The sequence below is a fragment of the Octopus sinensis genome, linkage group LG29 (assembly GCF_006345805.1).
Source record: "Octopus sinensis linkage group LG29, ASM634580v1, whole genome shotgun sequence".
Classification (NCBI taxonomy): Eukaryota; Metazoa; Mollusca; class Cephalopoda; order Octopoda; family Octopodidae; genus Octopus; species Octopus sinensis.
In genome coordinates, this window is record NC_043025.1 from 13,370,360 (window position 1) to 13,390,542 (window position 20,183).

The 20,183-nt window shown below is 40.6% G+C and overlaps 1 protein-coding gene across 2 annotated transcripts; it reads right to left on the bottom strand.

The window, feature by feature from the left end:
- Nucleotides 1–1,527: 1,527 nt before the first annotated feature.
- LOC115226045 (metalloreductase STEAP4-like) lies at nt 1,528–20,183 on the bottom strand. Of its 2 annotated transcripts, none has more exons than XM_036514896.1 (3): nt 20,140–20,183; nt 19,437–19,531; nt 1,528–3,123 (listed from the first exon to the last, which is right to left on the bottom strand). In XM_036514896.1, exon 3 carries the CDS (start codon nt 3,121–3,123, stop codon nt 1,717–1,719), a length of 1,407 nt encoding a protein of 468 aa, XP_036370789.1. In that variant the 5' UTR covers nt 19,437–19,531; nt 20,140–20,183; the 3' UTR covers nt 1,528–1,716. The 2 variants fall into 2 exon arrangements, with proteins under 2 accessions (XP_036370789.1, XP_036370788.1); XM_036514895.1 differs by lacking the exon at nt 20,140–20,183 and adding an exon at nt 19,725–19,743.

Below are 20,183 nucleotides of genomic sequence, written 5' to 3' on the forward strand. Positions count from 1 at the left end.
CCCCAAGGAAACATTCCACTGGCTCGAGGAAGCCCTGTGCAATAATTTAATAGTCTTATGCACACATAATCGCACAGGAGAATTAAAAATTACTGCCGATTTTAGCAGTTTTGTAACTTGTTGCGGAACCCCTGGACTGTACTGGCAGAACCCTGGTTGAAAACCACTGGTATATATATGTATCAGTGCTTTTCAAACTTTTTGCTGGAGCGGAACCCCAAGGAAACATTCCACTGGCTCGAGGAACCCCCGTGCAATAATCTAATAGTTATATGCACACATATCTGCACAGGAGAATTAAAAATTGCTGCTGATTTTAGCAGTTTTGTAACTTCTTGCGGAACCCCTGGACTGTACTGGCAGAACCCTAAGGTTCCACGGAACCCTGGTTGAAAACCACTGGCATAGACACACAAAGACACATTACACTAAGACAAGCATGTATTTTTCTGTTTCAAAATTTAAATGCTAGCATTGTGTTCATTTCTTGTGCAAATCGATGCATTTATTCAAAATCTCAGCTGCTGCAGATGATGGTGTTCGCACATAATTCTCTTGTCAGACTTCTTGAGAACATTTTGAAAGGGAGCTGTGTAGTGTCTGACAGGAATATAGTGTGTAGGGAGCTTTCGTTTTAGGGAGCACTAGAGCAGTCGTCCACCAATGAAGGAGTGTTTATGAAGTCATTTAATCTCATAGAAACAGCAGCCGAGTCACACCTAAATTGCACTTGACTGTCTTGAAAACATGAAGGAGATATTTGAATAATGAAATTTAGTCCTAATGATATCTTTTACTTGTTTCAGTCATTGGACTGCAGCCATGCCGGGGTAGGGCCTTGAAGGGTGTAGTTGAACAAATCTATCCCAGGAATTATGTTCTTTTAAAAGCCTGGGAGTCAATCTATTAGTCTCTTTTGCTGAAGGGCTAACTTACAGAAATGTAAACAAACCAACTGCTTGTTAAATGTTGGTAGGGGACAAAAACAAATATAAAGACATACACACACATATATGTATACACACACACACACACACACACACATATATATATATACGACGGGCTTCTTTCAGTTTCCATCTACCAAATCCACTCACAAGTCTTTGGTCGACCCAAGGCTATGGTAGAATACACATGCCCAAGGTGCCACACAGTGGGACTGAACCCGGAACCATGTGGTTGGGAAGCAAGCTTCTTATGATACAGCCCTGCCTGTGCCTTGTGTAAGTGTCTTCTCCTTTAACCCCAGGCCAACCAATGCTTTGTGAGTGAAAGTGGTAGATAGAAGCCGTGTAGAAGTTCATCATACCAGAATTGAAAAAAAGTTGCAGGGTCGATTTGTTTGATTAACCCTTTAGCATTTAAACCGGCCATATCTGGCCAAAAGTATTCTGCCTGTTTTATGGTCAAACTGGCCAGATCTGGTCTCTCACACCAACCCTACAATATCGTTTTAAAAATTAACAGCTACCTCATCAAAATCTCATAACTACAAGATTAATGCAGGATTAGTTCAAACAATGTGGATAAAAAAGGATTAATTTTGGCAGAACGATGTGAACACTAAAGGGTTAAACCTGTCAGGTCCGTGCCCCAGCATGACTGCAGTTCAATTTCTGAGGTAAGTAAATGATAAAAGATGAAGACAAAGAGATGGAGGCAAAGACTGACAGGTGGACATACACATCCTTCACGTCCAGTTTGCTTGCATATTTCTTAAATGTGAACATAGCCATTGCTGTGCGTATGATATAATCTCCTTTCCCACCCTGAACGGATTTTCATAAGGTAGCGATCCACGTAGGGAATTAACAGTAGGAATTTCATGATGAAAACTAGAGCTGGTAGCAGGATGCAGTAGAAACGATTGGATATGGCGATGAACGCAGGCTCCTTGATCCAGAAGGGAACAGCCATGACAAGCACATGGACCGTAACGAAGAATAGGGTGACGTAGCCAAGCTTGGATTGGAAAAATCGCCATTCCTGCCAATTTAGAGTATTTGAGATTGAAGGCACTGATGTTAGACCAAGAATGCTCATGAAGATGAGACCGAGAAGCCCGACGCTGATAGATGTTTCACCAATCCAGTTCATCCGTGATGAAACTTCGAATGCAAAGTTGGTGGTGTTTGTTGGTATGTGGATACGAGTGTGTTGGTACCATTCTGGCATTGAGGCCGGGGAGAGGATAATGGCACTGATCACGACATGCCAACAGCTGAAGAGAAGTGCGAAGAGTCCGAGCATCTTGCGGGACTTCATCCACCGGTCCATGCAATGAGGAAAGCGTTTGTATTTGGTGCCGCGGCAAATCTGCAGGAACGAAGCAAGACAGCCCGGAAGATAAGAGAGAGCAAGAAGCGTAATGGCCGTCAGACAGACTGGCTTGTTTAGAGCGCTTAACGGCAGGTTACCGAATGGAACTTTTAGCTCTGGATGGGTACCGAAAAATATCCCAAACTCAATGGCACACATGGCAAACCAGAAGAAGAAAACAGCAAACGTGAAAAGCGTAGGAGCACCCCAGCCTGACATCAACACCAACTGTCGGCACTCCAGCTCCCTAGCGTTTCTTAAGCCCCCCATGTTTAACGTAGAAAATCCCATGTCGTGACAAAGTTCAGATATTGATGTCGAAGCAGTTTTGTTATTCGAAGCAATCAGGACTCGTCGACTCCCGCCGAAGGAGTCGCTTTCTATGGCGTATGCCGAGAGGGTATTGAAGGCTTTGACGACCTCTGCCTCGGGAAAGGCATCGGCAAGGATCTCAGCAAGGGACTCCGACTCGTCGTATTCCGTTCGGTTGGAGACATCGACCAGGATCTTATCAGTGAGAAAATCCCGGTAGTTCTGGAGAATTGTAAAGATAGCATCGTGGGGAACAGCAAGGATTAATATTTTGATATCAGTGTGAGTCAAACAAGTATGGTTGGATACGACATGGGCGTCTTCGAGTGTTTTGTCGATTTCAGTGAGTTTGCGGTCTTGGGGGCAACGGCTGCCCATATACACAGAGTATCCAGACATTATAAGTCTTTTGGTAATGGCTCGGGCAAAATCTCCGGTGCCAAGAACACCGACGATGTGTTTGTTGTTGTAAGTGACGTTAATTCCATTCATCTGGAAGAAAGAATAAAAAGAATGAGAACAAATGAAAAATTGAAATTAGGGTTCGGGTTAAGATTACCCTTTTTTAAAATTTATCTGCATATTTTGTATTTCTTCATTCACTCAATGCCTGCACCATCCATCCATCCATCATCCATCAATTTAAGCATTCAGTCAGCATTTACACACTTTTTCTATTTACCCATACAACATCCACACATTGTCCATCTACTTTTCCACTCAACATCTATACACTTTGTCTATCTGTCCACATTGTGTCTATGTTTCCACTCAAAATCTACACGCTGCCTATCTTTCCACTCAACATCTATACACTTTGTTTATCTGTCCACACTGTGTCTATCTTTCCACTCAACATCTACACACTGTGTCTATCTTTCCACTCAACATCTATACACTTTGTCTATCTGTCCACACTGTGTCTATCTTTCCACTCAACATCTATACACTTTGTCTATCTGTCCACACTGTGTCTATCTTTCCACTCAACATCTATACACTTTGTCTATCTGTCCACACTGTGTCTATATTTCCACCCAACATCTACACACTGTGTCTATCTTTCCACTCAACATCTATACACTTTGTCTATCTGTCCACACTGTGTCTATCTTTCCACTCAAAATCTACACACTGTGTCTATCTTTCCACTCAACATCTACACACTGTGTCTATCTGTCCACACTGTGTCTATATTTCCACCCAACATCTACACACTGTGTCTATCTTTCCACTCAACATCTATACACTTTGTCTATCTGTCCACACTGTGTCTATATTTCCACCCAACATCTACACACTGTGTCTATCTTTCCACTCAACATCTATACACTTTGTCTATCTGTCCACACTGTGTCTATGTTTCCACTCAAAATCTACACACTGTGTCTATCTTTCCACTCAACATCTACACACTGTGTCTATCTTTCCACTCAACATCTATACACTTTGTCTATCTGTCCACACTGTGTCTATATTTCCACCCAACATCTACACACTGTGTCTATCTTTCCACTCAACATCTATACACTTTGTCTATCTGTCCACACTGTGTCTATCTTTCCACTCAACATCTACACACTGTGTCTATCTTTCCACTCAACATCTACACACTGTGTCTATCTGTCCACACTGTGTCTATATTTCCACCCAACATCTACACACTGTGTCTATCTTTCCACTCAACATCTATACACTTTGTCTATCTGTCCACACTGTGTCTATATTTCCACCCAACATCTACACACTGTGTCTATCTTTCCACTCAACATCTATACACTTTGTCTATATGTCCACACTGTGTCTATATTTCCACTCAACATCTACACACTGTGTCTGTCTTTCCACTCAACATCTACACACTTTGTCTATCTGTCCACACTGTGTCTATATTTCCACCCAACATCTACACACTGTGTCTATCTTTCCACTCAACATCTATACACTTTGTCTATATGTCCACACTGTGTCTATATTTCCACTCAACATCTACACACTGTGTCTGTCTTTCCACTCAACATCTACACACTTTGTCTATATGTCCACACTGTGTCTATGTTTCCACTCAAAAGCTACATGCTGTCTATCTTTCCACACAAGTGCAGCTGTGATACCAGTGCCGGTGGCATGTAAGAGAACCATCCAAACGTGGCCGTTGCCAGCACCGCCCCGACTGGCCTCATACCGGTGGCACGTAAAAACCACCATCCGTTCGTGGCCGTTGCCAGCTTCACCTGGCCCCCGTGCCAGTGGCACGTAAAAAGCACCATCCGATCGTGGCTGTTTGCCAGCCTCGTCTGGCACCTGTGCAGGTGGCACGTAAAAAGCACCCACTACACTCACAGAGTGGTTGGCGTTAGGAAGGGCATCCAGCTGTAGAAACACTGCCAGATCAGACTGGAGCCTGGTGCAGCCTTCTGGCTTCCCAGACCCCAGTTGAACCGTCCAACCCATGCTAGCATGGAGAACGGACGTTAAACGATGATGATGATGATGATGATCTACACACTGTGTCTATCTTTCCACTCAACATTTACACACTGTGTCTATCTTTCCACTCAACATCTACAATCTGTGTTTATCCATGCAATATCAAGTCAGTAAATCCTGTCAACGTCCACACACTGTGTCTGTCTCAGCTTAACTTCTACACACTCTGTCTGTCTGTCTGTCTCTCAATATATCTAATTACTTCTTTATCCAGTCAACATCAATGCACTGTCTGTCTGTTTGTCCAAGCACCAAAGACAATTGAAACTGCTGTTTAAGAGAAATTTCAGACTTGTCAAAGTGAATTCTTGGAAATGGTGAATGAATTAAACCAACAACCTAATCAGATCTGAGCGAGAGTTTGAACGGTATTTAATTAGGTTTAACTGATAAATTTTATCATTGGCAAAACATTGTTTTTTTAAAATCTCTTTTATTCTTTTACTCTTTTACTTGTTTCAGTCATTTGACTGCGGCCATGCTGGAGCACCGCCTTTAGTCGAGCAAATCGACCCCGGGACTTATTCTTTGTAAGCCCAGTACTTATTCTATCGGTCTCATTTGCCAAACCACTAAGTAACGGGGACGTAAACACACCAGCATCGGTTGTCAAGCAATGCTAGGGGGACAAACACAGACACACAAACACACACACATACATACATATATATATATATACATATATACGACAGGCTTCTTTCAGTTTCCGTCTACCATATCCACTCACAAGGCATTGGTCGGCCCGGCGCTATAGCAGAAGACACTTGCCCAAGATGCCACGCAGTGGGACTGAACCCGCAACCATGTGGTTGGTTAGCAAGCTACTTACCACACAGCCACTCCTGCGCCTAAATGAATATTTTATTTAAAAATGAATTTTTGTTTTTACAAAATATTACATTAGCTGACTGTCTATTATTTTATATTTTAAAATTCTGTCAAAACCAGAATCACATGATGCATTTATGTAACTCAGTACACAACACACACACACACACATATATATATATATATATATATATTATATATATATATATATATATATATATACCTACACACACACTCATACAAACATATACAATTTCATCATATCCGTCTGCATTCTTTTACAATGACTTAAGCAAGTAACATGCATTATACATACATACATATATATATATATATATATATACGGGATTAACCAGAAAATTCATACTGGTTAATTCCGTAATGGAATCGGCGGCTTATATTTATTTGCTGCCGATAAATTTGGCGCGAGTGCGATGATTTGAAAATTTTAGTTCAGATATTGCCGAGGCAGGGACGGGAATGCCTCGTGAAAAATATCTGTTCCGACTTGGCTATTTCTTACTGATGAATCTAAGGGCCTATGGTAGATTGGCTTGATTTAATTTAATCAGGTTAGTTTACCATTAAACAGTAGATGAAACGGTGCATCGTATAAGAAATTACAGGGTAAATGTTTTTTAATTTTCTCCTGGTTTACGGAATTGATGTTATTTTGCGGTTGTAGCTTTTGGCTGTTATTTCTAGTGGGTGAATGGCCTATTATGGCCGTTCCTTGATTGTGATATATATATATATATATATACTCTTACTCTTTTACTTGTTTCAGTCATTTGACTCTGGCCATGCTGGAGCACCACCTTTAATCGAGCAACTCGACACCGGGACTTACTCTTTTGTAAGCCCAGTACTTATTCTATCGGTCTCTTTTGCCGAACCGCTAAATAACGGGGACGTAAACACACCAGCATCGGTTGTCAAGCAATGCTAGGGGGACAAACACACACACACAAGCATATATATATATATATATATACTAGCAGTATCGCCCGGCGTTGCTCAGGTTTGTAAGGGAAATAACTATAAAGCATTTTTAGAGAGTTATAGCCAAAAAATAGCCAAAAAATGGAAAAAAAATGATGGTAAATTTTTTTTTGAGAGTTAAAAAAGGTCGAGTTGCGTCCCCTAGACGGTCTGTGGTTTGGGTTTCTGATTCTCGACCCCATGTCGAATTTATCGATTTTTTTCAGAACTGGGGGAACTTTACAAAATTTTCGCTGCGTTAGTTTTGAATTATGACATTGGGCTATGTGTGTGTCAAGTTTCATCAGAATCGGTTAAAAGCCGTGGTCAGGGTGAGGGTACGAGAAAACAGACACACAGAAACACGCACAGACAAACTGCCGTTTATATAGAGAGAGATATACGACAGGCTTCTTTTCAGTTTCCGTCTACGAAATCCACTCACAAGACTTTGGTCGGCCCGAGGCTATAGTAGGAGACACTTGCCCAAGGTGCCATGCAGTGGGACTGAACCCGTAACCATTTGGTTGGTAAGCAAGCTACTTACCACACAGCCACTCCTATATATATATATATATATATATATATATATGAAAAAACAAGTCAAGATAGAAAATGCTAAAATGATTTTATAAAGAACATTTCAGTACTGGTTTCGGTCATTTTGAGACCTTTTCAACTGTAACGATTAAATAATTAAATTTAGAAAAATTAAAAGAAAAGTTTTTTTAAAGGAATATTTGTACAGTGTTCAAATATAAGTGGCATTCTGCCTTTCTCTGTCTCCCTTGTTTGCACTTGTGTGTTCGAGGTCATTGTGAATTTTTGGTAGGGTAGAAGAAGAAGAAGAAGGTTGATGAGGAGAGGGGGTGGAAAAATTTGGGAGTGCCTTGATTGTCGATATATATATATATATATATATATATATCTACTTGTGAAGACGTGTTGAGGCAAGTGAGGATCAGAATCGAAATCGATCAATGGAAATTGCGGATGTGCTACCAGTGCCGGTGGCATGTCGAAACTCTGCTTGTGAAGACCCGTTGAGGCAAGTGAGGATCAGAATCGAAATCGATCAATGGAAATCGATCAATGGAAATTGCAGATGTGTTACCAGTGCCGGTGGCAGGTAAGAGAACTTTCCGTTTCGCGACCGTTGCCAGCACCGCCCCGTTTCGTGTCCGTTGCCAGCCTCGCCTGGCCCTCGTGCCGGTGGCACATAAAAAGCACCATCCGTTCGTGGCCGTTTGCCAGCTCTGTCTGGCACCAGTGCGGGTGGCACGTAAAAAGCACCCACTACACTCACGGAGTGGTTGGCGTTAGGAAGGGCATCCAGCTGTAGAAACACTGCCAGATCTGACTGGGCCTGATGAAGCCTTCTGGCTTCACAGACCCCAGTAGAACCGTCCAACCCATGCTAGCATGGAAAACGGACGCTAAACGATGATGATGATGATGATGATATATATATATATATATATATATATAGAGAGAGAGAGAGGATGGAGGGCTGGCTGGGTAGATAGACAGATATATACACACATGTACATATACAAATACATGCATCTTACAACGTGCAAACAACAGTCATGGCGCTTTACTAAACACACCATATGTGCGTGTGTGTGTGTCACTATGCTAAACCGCTTTTGGCTCCCTTCTCCCCCCCCCCCTCCCACCAACACCACCAGACTCCAGCCTGTGTCAGCCTGCTCCAGACTGGTCCTCCCTGCACCAGTCCACAGTAACCATTCACAAACCTTACTTAGACAATGTGTATCCGTTTAGAAACCCGACCCCACACATGCATGTGCATAGGAAATACTTTATGAATATCGTTAAAAGTTTCCAACTCCACTTCATCCCAGACCACTTAAGTATCAAGGAGACTCAGCACCTCCTTTAGTTACTCCGATAAAAAGTTTGCTTGAGTAAACTCTGTCTATCTATCTATCTATCTTTCTATCTATCTATCTATCTATCTATCTCTCTATCTATCTATCTATTTATCTATCTATCTATCTATCTATCTCAATCAATCTATCTATCTATCTATCTATCTATCTATCTATCTATCTATCTATCTATCTATCTATCTATCTATCTATCTATCTATCTATCTATCTATCTATCAATCTATCTATCTATCTATCTATCTATCTATCTATCTATCTATCTATCTATCTATCTATCTATCTATCTATCTATCTATCTATCTATCTATCAATCTATCTATCTATCTATCTATCTATCTATCTATCTATCTATCAATCTATCTATCTATCTATCTATCTATCTATCTATCTATCATCTATCTATCTATCTATCTATCTATCTATCTATCTATCTATCTATCTATCTATCTCTATCTATCTATCTATCTATTTCAAAATGTGGCCGCGTGTGTACTGTTGGCGATTTTTTCCCCCTGTCTTCCCTTCCTTGGATCTTTCCTTTTCCTATGTTTCTGACGAAGAGCTCCGCTCAAAACATTAAATCCCCCTTCGTTCTTTCCTTTCCTGAGCGTCCAATAATACTATACTTGTTCCATGTCCTCACGTTGTTGTGTTTTCTCTGTGTTTTCATGTTTGGATTAACTATCTATCTATCTATCTATCTATCTATCTATCTATCTATCTACCTACCTACCTATCTATCTATCTATCTATCTATCTATCTATCTATCTATCTATCTACCTACCTATCTATCTATCTATCTATCTATCTATCTATCTATCTATCTATATATATATATATCCATATATATTGATATATATATATATATATATATATCATCATCATCATTTAACGTCCGCTTTCCATGCTAGCATGGGTTGATATATAGATAGATAGATAGCTATCTATCTATATATATATATCCATATATATTGATATATATATATAGATAGCTATCTATCTATCCATGTTGATTCGCTAGCTTCTGCACGCATTTTTTTCCTCTCCTTGTTTCTTTTCTGTGTATCTTTCTGTCGAAGAGCGTAGGCTCGAAACGTTAAAGACTTGTTTTATTTCTATTCCTGACCGCCATACTAATACAATTGTTTGTTTGTACTCCACCTGCCTTCGTCTTTTGTTTATTTTCGTAAAGCTTCCCGTTATATATATATATATATTGATATATATAATGATGATGATATATATATATATAGATAGCTGATGAATGCTCTAGATTTTAAAACTGATGTAATACTTGCATTGTTTAATGGTTTTCATTTTCAACCTCATATATAGTACGCTCAAAGGATTTTGACCTTTAAATTTTTGGGGAAAAACGCGGATTATACTCAAGGATTTACGGTACCACTTTTTGTTAAATCAGCGAATAAATGGTAGCAATGACCTTCTCAGGCTTTCCAATAATTTTAATTATAATCAGAGATAATCGGGGGGGGGGGAGTGGGGTTGAAAGAAAATCATAAATTTTCAAAATATTTTTTATAGCATGTGTTTATAGAGAGAAAAATATTGAAAAACAATAATACATGCCAGAGTGAGTAGGAAACGAGGAGGGTTGTCTTGGATTGAGCTAGAAACAACAGCCAAATCTCCCTTAAATCACACACTTTTTCCCTCTGAAAATATTTTCAATTTTTTTTTTTTTTTTTTTTTTTACCACAGGCGCAGGAGTGGCTGTGTGGTAAGTAGCTTGCTAACCAACCACATGGTTCCGGGTTCAGTCCCACTCCGTGGCACCTTGGGCAAGTGTCTTCTGCTATAGCCCCAGGCTGACCAATGCCTTGTGAGTGGATTTGGTAGACGGAAAATGAAAGAAGCCTGTCGTATATATATGTATATATATATATGTATGTGTGTCTGTGTTTGTCCCCCTTAGGTCCCCGTCACTTAGCGGTTCAGCAAAAGAGACCCGATAGAATAAGTACTGGGCTTACAAAAAGAATAAGTCCCGGGGTCGAGTTGCTCGACTAAAGGCGGTGCTCCAGCATGGCCGCAGTCAAATGACTGAAACAAGTAAAAGAGTAAAAGAGTAAAGAGAGAGAGGATCCTCCTGTGGTTTTCAAATGCCAAAAAAATTGGCCAAAATTTGTTCGGAGTGAGATGGGGAGGAAGGAGTTAAAAAATTTGGCCAAAATCTGTCCAGCGTGAAATAGTGAGGAGGGAGTAAAAAAAATTTCCAAAATTTTTTCCTAAAAAGATAACCCCCCCCCCACCCATCATTCCGAAGGCTGTGGTGAAGAAAACATTGGAAAAGTTCCCTTCAAAATGGAGAAATTCCAAGACTAATGCAGATTTACATCTCACCTTGAAAAATGCCTTAGCCCCGAAATTCCAACTTCTGTGGTCTTGACCCCAAAATTCCATTTTGAGAAACTCCTCTCCCCCACCTCCTCGGACAAAATTTTCCTTACAACTTTCTTTATAATTGTAATCTATGCTTTTTGAAAGGTATTTGTACAAACTTTCATTAAAAGATAATCATTTTCCTGAAAGTTATGAGGAAAAAATTAGGATTGTGTGGATATATAACTATATACATATATATATATATATATGTGCTTTATCTAAAGCAGCAGAAAATTCAACAAAACCTGTTACTCTGACATATCTGTTCTATTCTATTCTATTCGGTTCTATTCTAGCAAAAACTGTCCGACGAACGGAAACGTGAAACTCAGAGTAACAGGTTTTGTTGAATTTTCTGCTGCTTTAAATAAAGCATATTACTCTACCACTGGTATTTGAGTACTCTTTTTTCCACCTTGTTTCACATTTATGTGTTTACTCCGGTATATATATATATATATATATTATATATATATATATATATATATATTATATATATATATATATATACATACACATGCATACATACATGCGTCTAGATATGTCAGTATGTATATATATATATACTGGAGTAAACACATAATGTGAAATAAGGTGGAAAAAAGAGTACTCAAATACCAGTGGTAGAGTAATATGCTTTATTTAAAGCAGCAGAAAATTCAACAAAACCTGTTACTCTGAGTTTCACGTTCCCGTTCATCGGACAGTTTTTGGGGAAACTCAGAGTAACAGGTTTTGTTGAATTTTCTGCTGCTTTAAATAAAGCATATTACTCTACCACTGGTATTTGAGTACTCTTTTTTCCACCTTATTTCACATTTATTTGTTTACTCCTTTTTTATGAAAGTCTTGAATATTCTCTTTAGACTTGGCAAGATTAACTTCCACCTCACAACCTTTCCTTATCTTAAGACAGTAATCTTCTTGCCATATTTAAATACTGTGCACAACATAGTGAAGCACGACCTTCGAACTTTAGGTCTCACTGAAGAAATGACTAGAGACCGAGACCTCTGGAAGTGTGCTGTGCGTGAGAAGACCCGGCAGGACAAGTGAGTCCATAACCCGTGGCCTTCTACATGGGATGGAGCCAGCCTACGTATGCATACCTTCCCTTCTTGGGACACAAAACTCTACTTGTGAAGACCTGTTGAGGCAAGTGAGGATCAGAATCGAAATCGATCAATGGAAATTGCAGATGTGTTACCAGCGCCGGTGGCATGTAAGAGAACCTTCCGTTTCGCGACCGTTACCAGCACTGCCCCGACTAGCCTTGTGCCGGTGGCACGTAAAAAGCACCATCCGTTTGTGTCCGTTGCCAGCCTCGCCTGGCCCCCGTGCCGGTGGCACATAAAAAGCACCATCCGTTCGTGTCCGTTGCCAGCCTCGCCTGGCCCTCGTGCCGGTGGCACATAAAAAGCACCATCCGTTCGTGGCCGTTTGCCAGCTCTGTCTGGCACCTGTGCGGGTGACACGTAAAAAGCACCCACTACACTCACGGAGTGGTTGGCGTTAGGAAGGGCATCCAGCCGTAGAAACACTTTCAGATTTGACTGGGCCTGATGAAGCCTTCTGGCTTCACAGACCCCAGTAGAACCGTCCAACCCATGCTAGCATGGAAAACGGACGCTAAACGATGATGATGATGATATATATATATATACACACACACATACGTACATAAACATGTATATACACACAAACGTGTATATATATATATATACACACACACACACACACACATACGTACATAAACATTTATATACACACAAACGTGTATATATATTGCCAGATCAGACTGGAGCCTGGTGCAGCCTTCTGGCTTCCCAGATCCCCGGTCGAACCGTCCAACCCATGCCAGCATGGAGAACGGACGCTAAACGATGATGATGATGATGATGAACATAGAATTCTCATCTTCCTTCTCGATCGATAATATCCTCTTGATCTGATTATAATTAATTAACCTTTTCCATGCCTAGTTAACTCTCTATTTTTCATTTCTTGTTAATTTAATCTGTGTTATTTAATGAATCGTTACCATTACATAAAAGTTTGCAGCTGTAATTTCAACTACAGCTACAAATGTTTAGAGATTTATAAACGCATGTACGTGATGGGCTTTCGTCAGTTTCCGTCTACCATAGCTCAAAGTGCCACAAAGTGGGACTGAAGCTGGAACCAAGTGGTTAGGAAGCAAGCTTCTTAGCGTCATAGGGTGATGAAATTTCATGGAAATTGACGAATAATATCCTAAATATTCCACTTCCATTTTGTGATGATAAGTTGAAACAATATCACACATAAAAGCGCCCACGCACACGCGCACATACTCTCTCTCTCAAACACACACACACATATACATATATGTATGGGTGTGTGTGTATGTATGTATGTGTATATATATATATATATATATATATATATATTATATATATATATATAATATATATATATATATATATATATAGTGACGTATATAGGAGGTGTCTTCCTGGGGCTACAAACTACAGTAGCATCCACCCTTAGGGGTTAGCCATATTCAAATGGCAAATATACGACACGATGTGTTGCCGCTACTGTTTAAAAACTCGCTCTGAGATTTATCATATATATATATATATATATAATATATATATATATATATTGATAAAACGGTAAGATAACAAAAGAAAGAAAGAGACCTCAATATTATGTAAATAGAGGAAATTTATCTATACAATATGTTACATTACTCGGTAGTCAAGATAAAACTCTGAGTTTCAGATGCCGAAGGAGTAATGTAACATATTGTATATATATATATATATATATATATATATATATATGTATGTATGTATGTATGTATGTGTGTGTGTGTGTGTGTGAGTGGAGGCGCAATGGCCCAGTGGTTAGGGCAGCGGACTCACGATTGTAGGATCGCAGTTTCGATTCCCAGACCGGGCGCTGTGAGTGTTTATTGAGCGAAAACACCTAAAAGCTCCACAAGGCTCCGGCAGGGGGTGGTGGCGACCCCTGTTGTACTCTTTCGCCACAACTTTCTCTCACTCTTTCTTCCTGTTTCTTGAGTAATGCTGCGATAGACTGGCATCCCGTCCTGCTGAGGGGAACGCATACGCCACAGAAACCGGGAAACCGGGCCTACGAGCCTGGCTAGGCTTCAAAAGGGCACATAAATAAAAAAAAAAAAAAATAATATATATATATACAAGTCTAGTGAAGGCGCATGGCTCAGTGGTTAGAGCGTCAAACTTACAACCATGAAATTGTGAGTTCGAATCTCGGATTGAGCTGCGTGTTGTGTTCTTAAGCAAGGCAATTTATTTCACGTTATGCCAGTTCACTCAGCTGTAGAAATGAGTTGTGACGTCACAGGTGCCAAGCTGTATCGGCCCCTTTACCTTTCCCTTGGATAACATCGGTGGTGTGGAGAGAGGAGGCTGGTAAGCATGGTCGACTGAATATTGCAGTTTTCTGAGATTTGGCTGTTATTTCTAGCATGTGGATAGCCAGCTTGAAGGCCAAGGCCGTAGAATTGGGAGGGAAGGGAACTGGGGTATATATATATATTTTTTGTTGAAAAATTGAAATTTTAAAAACAAATTTTGGAAAGACTTCCACCCCCACCCCCATTTTCACCTAAATTTGTTTATTAAAAAAAATTTTTTTACCAAAAATCCCCGTTTTCGGATACGGAGGTTCTGGAAAATTGTCAAAATTCGGCATTGTGAAAATGTATCCCCCCGCCTTTCTCGCACCCCACCCCCGCAACTTCTTCAATTTTGACTTCTTTCCACAACATTAACTCTAAAAAATCCTAACCCTAAAACGATTTTCAAAATCGTAATCTTCGTATTTTCTAGGAAAAGTGAAAAATGAATGGGGGTGGAGTGGGGTGGGGTGGGGGACGTTAAATGGTGATGATGATCATCATCATTATCATAATCCATCAACCAAACTCCCCTGGCGGAATCCTGGTTCAAGCACCCCATACAGCCCCTCATAACTTTCTTTTAATTTTTCGAATTTTCGGAAAATGTTTGCAAATTTTTGTTCTACACACAACACAAATATTTATGAATAAACAATTTAGTTTTTTTAAAAATTTTTTAACCCCCACCCCCCACCCACCGTACATACTAAACGTTTACATACTAAAATTTGCTAGAAATAGCAGCACTAAAAGAATTTCCCTCCTACCGTCTTAAAAATCTTCGGACACATTAGGCGCAGGAGTGGCTGTGTTGTAAGTAGCTTGCTAACCAACCACATGGTCCCGGGTTCAGTCCCACTGCGTGGCATCTTGGGCAAGTGTCTTCTGCTATAGCCCCGGGCCGACCAATGCCTTGTGAGTGGATTTGGTAGACGGAAACTGAAAGAAGCCTGTCGTATATATGTATATATATATATGTGTGTGTGTTTGTGTGTCTGTGATTGTCTCCCTAGCATTGCTTGACAACCGATGCTGGTGTGTTTACGTCCCCGTTACTTAGCGGTTCGGCAAAAGAGACCGATAGAATAAGTACTGGGCTTACAAAGAATAAGTCCCGGGGTCGATTTGCTCGACTAAAGGCGGTGCTCCAGCATGGCCGCAGTCAAATGACTGAAACAAGTAAAAGAGTAAAGAGTAAAAGAGTAATTAGGCAATGGATAATGTAACACTAGAAAAAAATATTAATAATAAATAAGTAAACGGGATGGTCACGGTTGGCTGGATAGCTTTGACAACAGGTTCTACAAGATCTAAACAACAGGTGATGTTTCCGAATCTGGCAGAAGTCAAATTAACGTTTTCTCTTATATAACGGGTCAACTCTACAAGAATCTGTGAAAGCTAACATAGCAGCCAGAACACACGATTCCTGGAAGAAGCAGAACCAAAAAGAAAAACAAGAAAAGAAACCTTGGGCTGTTTAACACGTTATTTTACTTCATGTTCTGAGTTCGAATCCTGTCGACGTCAACATTACTTTTTTATCTTTCCCAGGATGCTGGGCAGAAGGGAAGATACAAGGTTCAAAGATGGATTTAGTTTTTTTAATATTTTTTAACCCCCACCCATATATGTATGTGTATGTATACGTTTGTGTGTCTGTGTTTGTCCCCTCTAGCATTGCTTGACAACCGATACTGGTGTGTTTACGTCCCCGTCACTAAACGTTTACATACTAAAAGTTTTGGGAATATTTTTTAGAAATCAGAATTCAAAATACGGACGGTCCGAATTTTCTGCTCAAATCCCAGCCATGGCCCACTCGTCGATTACGTGTTTATGGGGAGAAAAATATTGAAAAACATCAATACATGTCAATGATAAAGAAACGAGGAATGTACCAGATGGTCGTGAGATGTGCTAAAAACAACAGCTAAATCGCCCTTTAATTACACACAATTTTATATATATATAATTGTATGAATTCCTGTGGGTAGAAATTCGCAAAAATCTTCAGAAAATTCCCCAAAATATAAAAGTTAGGAGTGGCTGTGTGGTAAGTAGCTTGCTAACCAGCCACATGGTTCTGGGTTCAGTCCCACTGCGTGGCATCTTGGGCAAGTGTCTTCTGCTATAGCCACGGGCCGACCAATGCCTTGTGAGTGGATTTGGTAGACGGAAACTGAAAGAAGCCTGTCGTATATATGTATATATATATATGTATGTATGTGTATGTATATGTTTGTGTGTCTGTGTTTGTCCCCCTAGCATTGCTTGACAACCGATGCTGGTGTGTTTACGTCCCCGTCACCTAGCGGTTCGGCAAAAGAGACCGATAGAATAAGTACTGGGCTTACAAAGAATAAGTTCCGGGGTCGATTTGCTCGACTGAAGGCGGTGCTCCAGCATGGCCACAGTCAAATGACTGAAACAAGTAAAAGAGTAAAAGAGTATATGTCAATGATAAAGGAACGAGAAATGTACCAGATGGTCATGAGATGTGCTAAAAACAACAGCTAAACCGCCCTTTAATTACACACAATTTTATATATATATAATTGTATGAATTCCTGTGGGTAGAAATTCGCAAAAATCTTCAGAAAATTCCCCAAAATATAAAAGTTAGGAGTGGCTGTGTGGTAAGTAGCTTGCTAACCAGCCACATGGTTCTGGGTTCAGTCCCACTGCGTGGCATCTTGGGCAAGTGTCTTCTGCTATAGCCACGGGCCGACCAATGCCTTGTGAGTGGATTTGGTAGACGGAAACTGAAAGAAGCCTGTCGTATATATGTATATATATATATGTATGTATGTGTATGTATATGTTTGTGTGTCTGTGTTTGTCCCCCTAGCATTGCTTGACAACCGATGCTGGTGTGTTTACGTCCCCGTCACCTAGCGGTTCGGCAAAAGAGACCGATAGAATAAGTACTGGGCTTACAAAGAATAAGTTCCGGGGTCGATTTGCTCGACTGAAGGCGGTGCTCCAGCATGGCCACAGTCAAATGACTGAAACAAGTAAAAGAGTAAAAGAGTATATGTCAATGATAAAGGAACGAGAAATGTACCAGATGGTCATGAGATGTGCTAAAAACAACAGCTAAACCGCCCTTTAATTACACACAATTTTATATATATATAATTGTATGAATTCCTGTGGGTAGAAATTCGCAAAAATCTTCAGAAAATTCCCCAAAATATAAAAGTTAGGAGTGGCTGTGTGGTAAGTAGCTTGCTAACCAGCCACATGGTTCTGGGTTCAGTCCCACTGCGTGGCATCTTGGGCAAGTGTCTTCTGCTATAGCCACGGGCCGACCAATGCCTTGTGAGTGGATTTGGTAGACGGAAACTGAAAGAAGCCTGTCGTATATATGTATATATATATATGTATGTATGTGTATGTATATGTTTGTGTGTCTGTGTTTGTCCCCCTAGCATTGCTTGACAACCGATGCTGGTGTGTTTACGTCCCCGTCACCTAGCGGTTCGGCAAAAGAGAGACCGATAGAATAAGTACTGGGCTTACAAAGAATAAGTTCCGGGGTCGATTTGCTCGACTGAAGGCGGTGCTCCAGCATGGCCACAGTCAAATGACTGAAACAAGTAAAAGAGTAAAAGAGTATATGTCAATGATAAAGGAACGAGAAATGTACCAGATGGTCATGAGATGTGCTAAAAACAACAGCTAAACCGCCCTTTAATTACACACAATTTTATATATATATAATTGTATGAATTCCTGTGGGTAGAAATTCGCAAAAATCTTCAGAAAATTCCCCAAAATATAAAAGTTAGGAGCGGTTATATGGGGTGCTTAAACCAGATTTCTTCCACTCCACACACAACGTACAGGCTTGCACAAGGTACCACGTAGCGGGATCGAATCTAGCCGTCGGACATGACTTACACGCCCGAGAAGTGAACACCTCAAATCACACATTCGTGCCTACACCTTTATCCATAGGAACATTTATCAACAGGATCCATCATTCAAACCTTGAATCTTCCCTTCTGCCCAGCATCCTGGGAAAGATAAAAAATAATAATGTTGACGTCGACAGGATTCGAACTCAGAACGTGTTAAACAGCACAAGGTTTCTTTTCTTGTTTTTCTTTTCGGTTCTGCTGCTTCCAGGAATCCTATGTTCTGGCTGCTATGTTTAGCTTTCACAGATTCTTGTAGATTTGACCCGTTATATAAGAGAAAACGTTAATTTGACTTTTGCCAGACTCGGATACATCACCTGTTGTTTAGAGCTTGTAGAACCTGTTGTCAAAGCTATCCAGCCAACCGTGACCATCCCGTTTACTTATTTATTTATTCTTTTCTTTTCTAGTCTTACATTATCCATTGTTTAAGACGGTAGGAGGGAAATTCTTTTAGTGCTGCTATTTCTAGCAAATTGAGTGATTCACACACAGGTTCCCCCACGTTGGATTTGGCAGAGGCAGAGGAGAGAGAGAGAGAGATACAGAGAAAAACGAAGAGAGAGAGAGAGAGATACAGAGAAAAACGAAGAGAGAGAGAGAGATACAGAGAGAAACGAAGGGAGAGAGAGAGATACAGAGAAAAACAAAGAGAGAGAGAGAGAGAGACAGACAGACAGAGAAAAACGAAGAGGGAGAGAGAGAAACAGAGAGCGATACAGAGAAAAAGGAAGAGATAGAGAGAGAGAGAGAGACAAAGCGATGGAGAACGCGCGCGCACGCACAGGTGAATATGACAACAAAGAAGAGATGCAAAGACTTACTTTGTATTCCTTTACGAGATAACGAAATAACCGAATGAAGTGTTCGTTTATGAATGTCCGAATGCGAATGAGAGTCTGACAAACTTTCTGCTCTCAGTCTCGCCTCAAATTAGCAGCAGCAGCGACGACGGCTTTCCAGCCTCTCTATTTCTCTCTATCTCTCCCTCTTAATCTCTTAGACTCTCTCTATCTCTCATTATCTTTTACCTTCTCTTTCTCTCCCGTCTTGCCTCTTGTTCTCTTCGCTTCTGTCTCCCCCCGTCTCTCTCTCACTACCTTTCCTCTCTACCCATTTCTCCCCACTCTCTGACTATCTTTCCTCTCTACCCATTTCTCCCCACTCTCTCTCTCTCACTATCTTTCCTCTCTACCCAGTTTTCCCCCCTCTCTGACTATCTTTCCTCTCTACCCATTTCTCCCCACTCTCTCTCTCTCACTATCTTTCCTCTCTACCCAGTTCTCCCCCCTCTCTGACTATCTTTCCTCTCTACCCATTTCTCCCCACTCTCTCTCTCTCACTATCTTTCCTCTCTACCCAGTTCTCCCCCCTCTCTGACTATCTTTCCTCTCTACCCATTTCTCCCCACTCTCTCTCTCTCACTATCTTTCCTCTCTACCCAGTTCTCCCCCGTCTCTGACTATCTTTCCTCTCTACCCATTTCTCCCTCCCCCTCTCTCTCTCTTTGAATATCTTTCCTCTCTACCCAGTTCTCCCCCTCTCTCTCACTATCTTTCCTCTCTACCCAC